Source organism: Coenobita brevimanus, chromosome 26 (genome assembly GCF_032717465.1).
Source record: "Coenobita brevimanus isolate Jiangsu-jjx chromosome 26, ASM3271746v2, whole genome shotgun sequence".
NCBI lineage: Eukaryota > Metazoa > Arthropoda > Malacostraca > Decapoda > Coenobitidae > Coenobita > Coenobita brevimanus.
In genome coordinates, this window is record NC_136979.1 from 15,397,053 (window position 1) to 15,403,052 (window position 6,000).

At 44.9% G+C, this 6,000-nt stretch overlaps 1 protein-coding gene across 1 annotated transcript in view; it reads left to right on the top strand.

The window, feature by feature from the left end:
* Positions 1 to 6,000, top strand: part of LOC145393978 (uncharacterized) — a 136,142-nt gene that overhangs the window by 102,698 nt on the left and 27,444 nt on the right. The window contains exons 9-10 of the mRNA XM_080267953.1: positions 512 to 929; positions 1,011 to 1,219. Of these exons, the coding sequence (XP_080124079.1) occupies positions 512 to 929; positions 1,011 to 1,219 (627 nt within the window). The remainder of the gene's footprint in view (positions 1 to 511; positions 930 to 1,010; positions 1,220 to 6,000) is intronic.

Here is a 6,000-nt window from a genome sequence, read left to right on the forward strand (position 1 = left end):
AGTGCTCTAACCCTGAGCTACCCTGCCCCCCGCCCTCCCAATGAACAGAGAAAGAGAAAGTCTACCCTGATTGACAATGGTGTTTTCAAAAGGTTGTTCAAGATCGAATGTAGTAACATTGATTTCAAGCAAGACTGTCTGTTGTGTGGGAAAGAGTGTAAGCCAAAAGAGAGTAAGAACCCACACAGGTGGGTGCAGGTCAGACAGTGTACAACTGTAGACAGGGGTAGTGCTATCACATTAAAGCAGCGGTTGGAGAACCTTTATGATGAGAGACAGGACCAGTGGGCTAATGGGGTAATGGCCAGACTCAGTGGGGTCATTGATCTGCATGCTGTAGACGGACAGGACCATGTCCCCTGTTGCAGTAGGTTCCGTGTTCCCGTGACCCGCCCCTCCATCGTGGCACCTGTGTAAGAGGCGCTGAGGTCCGTCATCTTGACGATTGCTGAGAACGCGACAGTGACGTATACGGCATAGGAGCTGTAATCCATGTACCTCGTTGCCTCAGGCACTGTGTCAAGAAGACAGTTCACATCCAGCATCACAACATGCTTTGGCAACAAGCTGCTCGTGCTTCACATCGAGGGCTGTGTCGGTGTAGTTGGATTTAAAGCCAACATAGGACAGTTTATCAATATTGTCAAGATAAGCAAGTTGACCTTGATGAGCATAGGCACTGATATCGTAGTCCCCAGGCCTAGGTATCACCATGACCTCCCACTGGATCTTCCTCACCAGCTTCTCCAGTTCTTCTTCATTGCCCTTGGTCTTGCTTATCTTGACAATTTTGATAAACTGTCCAGGTTGGCCTCAAATCCAACTATACTGTCGCAGCCCTCGATGTGGAGCATGAACAGCTTGTTGCCGATTTCGGTTGTGATGCTGGACATGAACTGTCTTCTTGACACAGTGCCTGAGGCAGCGAGGTACATGGATTACAGTGCCTGAGGCAACGAGGTACATGGATTACATCTCCTATGCCGTATACGTCTCTGTCGCATTCTCAGCAATCGTCAAGACGATGGACCTCAGCCCCTCTTCCACAGGTGCCATGATGGAGAGGCGGGTCACGGGAACACAGAACCTACTGCAACAGGGGACGTGGTACTCTCTGTCAACAGCATGCAGATCAATGACCCCACAGAGTCTAGCCATTACCTCATTAGCCCACTGGTCGGGTCTCTCGTCACAGAGGTTCTCCAACCGTTGCTTGAACGTGATAGAACTACCCCTGTCTACAGTTGTATACTGTCTGACCTGCACCCACCTGTTTGGGTTCTTACTGTCTTTTGGCTTACACTCTTTCCCACACAACAGACAGTCTTGCTTGAAATCAATGTCACTACATTAGGCCTTCAGCATCCTTTTGGAAACACCAATGTCAACTAGCTTAGACTTCACTTTCTCAGGTCATTGGGAGAGGGGCACGGTAACTCACTGGTAGAGCACTTGACTCGGGACCCCGATGTCGAGTGTTTGCTCCCCACCTGGGTAACTGCTTTGCTGGGAGGGGTAGTGCTCTCATGTCGCCTAACAGGTTTGAATGATCTACTCGTATGCAGGTTTGGCTTGGAGAATTTATCCCCTTTTCGCTGTTCATTGTTTCTACTCCTCGATGTATAGTTCTAGTAACATGATTTGTGAGCTACAATATCACTTCCTGACAGAGTTGCGTACAGTTCATCGCGTTTTACTTTCCTTGTAGTGCTGAACTTCTGCACAGCTATAGTTTGAAGAGGCACTTTCCCTCTCCAGCAGCCATGATGACTGCAATGGTCTGAGGTGCTTCAGGACTGATGCTGGGATGATGCTTACGCTGGATTATTGTGCTCTGAAATGAGGAAGTTATTTTTGAACCACTGAACCACGAGAAGACAATGAACGACATAAATTCGGTCTTTTCTTATTTATGGTCAAATTTGACCTTTTACCTCTGATTTGACGTTGACTCTGACACGTATCCTAACAACTCTAGAAATCAACTCCCCTCCCTCTAAACCCCTTAAAAATGGTATTACACGACCCTCTATGTCATCAAGGTCAAAAGTTGAACATTCAAGATTGCAGCAGCCGTCATTTTGAATTCTGATAAATGCTCAATGCTGCACAAGCGGCAGCCAAGCTGATTTGGCTCTCCTAACTTTATAGAACACATTTCCCTGAAAAAAGTCCTCAGTAGTAAACACTACAGGGTCAACATTTTTGTGAACTAGACTATTACATTATCAAACTTAACTGAAAGTTCTTATACCTAAGTGTTATGGCGGAAATGTGTTATTCCCTTCTCCTCATCTAAGTTAACCTAACTATCTATCTATCTATATACCTAGGCTGCTTCCCCCAAGGAAAGGGAGGTAGCCGAGACAGGACGACACACTCGCCATTTACTCATCCATTCAAACACATTCATTCGCATCTTAGCCCCAAAGGGGAGAACGGACAAATCCTCACCGCACCACACTGCACAAGGGTCAACTGCGCAATGCAATCAGTGACATCTGCAGCAGGGCCTGACAGCAGAACTTGTTTACCCCTGCCACATCATAACAGACTCATCCCCTTACCCGCACCTGACCTGAAATAGCTGATCAGACCAAATGCGGGAGAATATCCCCTCAGGGCTGCGTCATCACTTATTCATTCACAATTTCTCTCCACCCATTTCTGTCACGCACAGCCACTCTTCCTTGCTCAACAGACATCCCTCTCGCATTCAGCGCTCTCTTCACACTGTCCATCCATCCTATGTGTGATCTTCCTCTCAGCCTTACACCTCTCACATCAGATCTAGTTATCTTTTTCACCAATCGCTCATTATCCATTCTCTCCACATGCCCAAACCATCGCAACACCCTCTGCTCAACTCTACCAGCCATCTCCCGAACAACTCCAGTTCTCCTTCGCACTTCATCATTCCGCACTCGATCCATACGCGTCACTCCACACATACTCCTCAGACACCTCATCTCCATTACATTCAAACTTTTCCTCTCTGCTACACCCATATTCCATGTTTCAGCCCCATGCAATGCAGTCGGTACCACAACACCCTCATACAGCCTTCTCTTTACATCCATTCTAAGCGAATGACATCTAAACACTTTTTTCATTCCTCCCAGCACCTTTCCTACTTCATTTATTCTAAACTTCACTTCTGCATCTATTCTTCCATCCACCGCAACATGTGACCCTAGATATTTAAAACACTCTACCTCCTCAAGCAACTCGCCATTCAAAACTATATTCATCCCCCTACCATCTACCAACCTCGTACACTTCATCATTTTACTCTTATTCTCATTTACTTTCAATTTCCTCTTTTCACACACCCTTCCAAACTCCTCTACCAACTGTCTCAATCTCTCCTCTGAATCAGCCACCAGTGCAGTATCATCTGCAAACAGCAGCTGCTTCAGATTCCACTCTCCACCATCAACATTCACCAGACTCAGACCTCCACCTAAAACTCTTGCATTCACCTCCCTTACAACACCATCCATGTATATATTAAACAACCAAGGCGACATCACACATCCCTGTCGCAGCCCCACTCTCACAGGAAACCAATCACTCACAGCATTTCCCACTCTTACATACGCTCTACTATTTACACAAAAACTTTTCACTCCTTTTAATAACCTACCATCAAGTCCATACAATCTTAAAACAGTCCACAAAGCCTCCCTATCAGTTCTATCGTACGCTTTCTCTAAATCCATAAATGCCCAAAACACATCCTTGCCTTTCGCTAAATACTTTTCACACACTTGTCTCACCGCAAACACCTGATCCACGCATCCCCTCCCTCTCCTAAAGCCACACTGCTCATCACCAATCACTCCCTCTGTACCCTCTCTAACTCTCATTATTAACACTCTACCATACACCTTACCTACAACACTCAACAGACTTATACCCCTAAAGCTAGTACATTCATACTTATCACCCTTGCCTTTATACAACGGGACCACACAAGCACTTGCCCAGTCAACTGGCACCATACCTTTCACAAAGCACACATTCAACAATCTTACTAACCAGTCAACAATAGTCACTCCACCACCCTTCAGGCATTCCACAGCACACCCATCCATACCTGCAGCTTTCCCCGTTTTCATCTCCTTTACTGCCTTCTGCACTTCCTCCTTCGTGATCAAAGAATCATTCAACTCTCCCAACACATTTATTCCTTGCACCCTTCCATCCGCCACAAGCTCAGCCACCCTTTCCTTCTCTACATTTAATAATCTTTCAAAATACTCTGCCCATCTCTTCCTTACTGCATCCATCTCAATTAACATCCTTCCATCCTCTGCTTTTACTCGTTCTTCCTTCCCAGACTCTCCCTTTCGCACCCTTTTCACCTCCTTCCAAAACATTTTCTTATTCTGTTGAAAATTCTCTGTCAGCCGCCTACCCCACCTCTCATCTGCTGCCACTTTAGCATCACGCACAGCCCTTCTCGCCTTATTCCTCTTTTCCTTATACCTCTCATATGACATCTCATCCTTCCTCTGCAGCCACACTTCATATGCACGTCTCTTCTCAGCCACAGCCATACTTACTTCCTCGCACCACCATTCACTTCCTTTTCTTACACCACCACCCACACGTCTCACACCACACACCTCTTCTGCATGCCCCACCACAGCACTCTTAAATAACTGCCATTCCTCCTCCACACTGCCATTTTCCCGATCTTTCACTGCGTTCCACTCATCTTTCAATTTCTCCTGATACTCTATCTTTTTCTCTCTTTTATCCAACTCACTCACTTTCAAAACCTCCCTGCCACACCTAACTCTCCTAGCTCTCACCCATCTCTTACCTACTCTTAACTTTCCCTCCACCAGGTAGTGGTCAGACATACCTCCACCCTCCCCTCTCAGAACTCTCACATCCAACAATCTTCCTATTACATTCCTAGACACAACCACATAGTCCATCAAAGCTCTATCAACAACCCTTCCACCCTCCTGTCTCACCCTTGTATACTTATAAATTATATATATATATATATATATATATATATATATATATATATATATATATATATATATATCATCGTATTAAATGTGTTAAGAGGCTGCCGTCTGAGTCTTACAGTACAAACAAATCATCACACACACATGCCAGGCAAGAAACACTGAAAACTCCATCAACCTGTACATTTATATGTCTTACTTATCTTTCTATTTTTCTGTCTCTTGGCGTAAAGAAGGTCTAAAAAGAGGCGGTAGTGTTATATCTTCCCAAAAGAAAAATCCATTTGCATGTTTTCTCCTATTTGAACTATTCGCGGCTCATTTTCTGCCTGTTCGTCTATCTCCACACACACACACACACACACACACACACACACACACACACACACAATAAATGCTCATGTTCTGTGATCTTCAAAGCCTTTCCCAGTTTGGAGGCCCTGGGAGATGATCACCAGCGAGTCTGGAAATGAGCTTCCCGGCCCGACCCGGCCCGGCCAGACCCTGACCGTCATGCCAGACAGAAGCCAATAACTTGACTCCCATGTGAAGTAGAGTTGAAATTCTTTCTGCACGTGATACATTCATTTAATACACTTTCTTACCAACTGAAAACCCGCCCATAAAGACGTAGGAGCCCCCTGGACCCTCGAGTTTTCCAAGGGAGTGTTTGGCTGTAAAAAGTGAATACCTCAGTTACAAAATCAAACTTAAAAAAGATTTTCCGTCGTAACACTGTGTTTTTTGGCAACATCTTTGGCAATTAAATATATGAAATTCTGCCTTTAATGTTATATTAGAGGGAAATTGTGATAACATGACGCTTGCTCATTCGTCACGTGCTCACAGGGGGGACTACTGGTGGAGATAGAAAACTTTTTTTTTTTTTTCAAATAAACTGGTAAAATGACCAAAACCATGTTTTTTTTTTTTTTTCTTAAAAAAAGTAACGTATCACGGAGACACATTTGCAGGAATGACCGAATCGTCTTTCAGTTGTTTATGCTTGTAT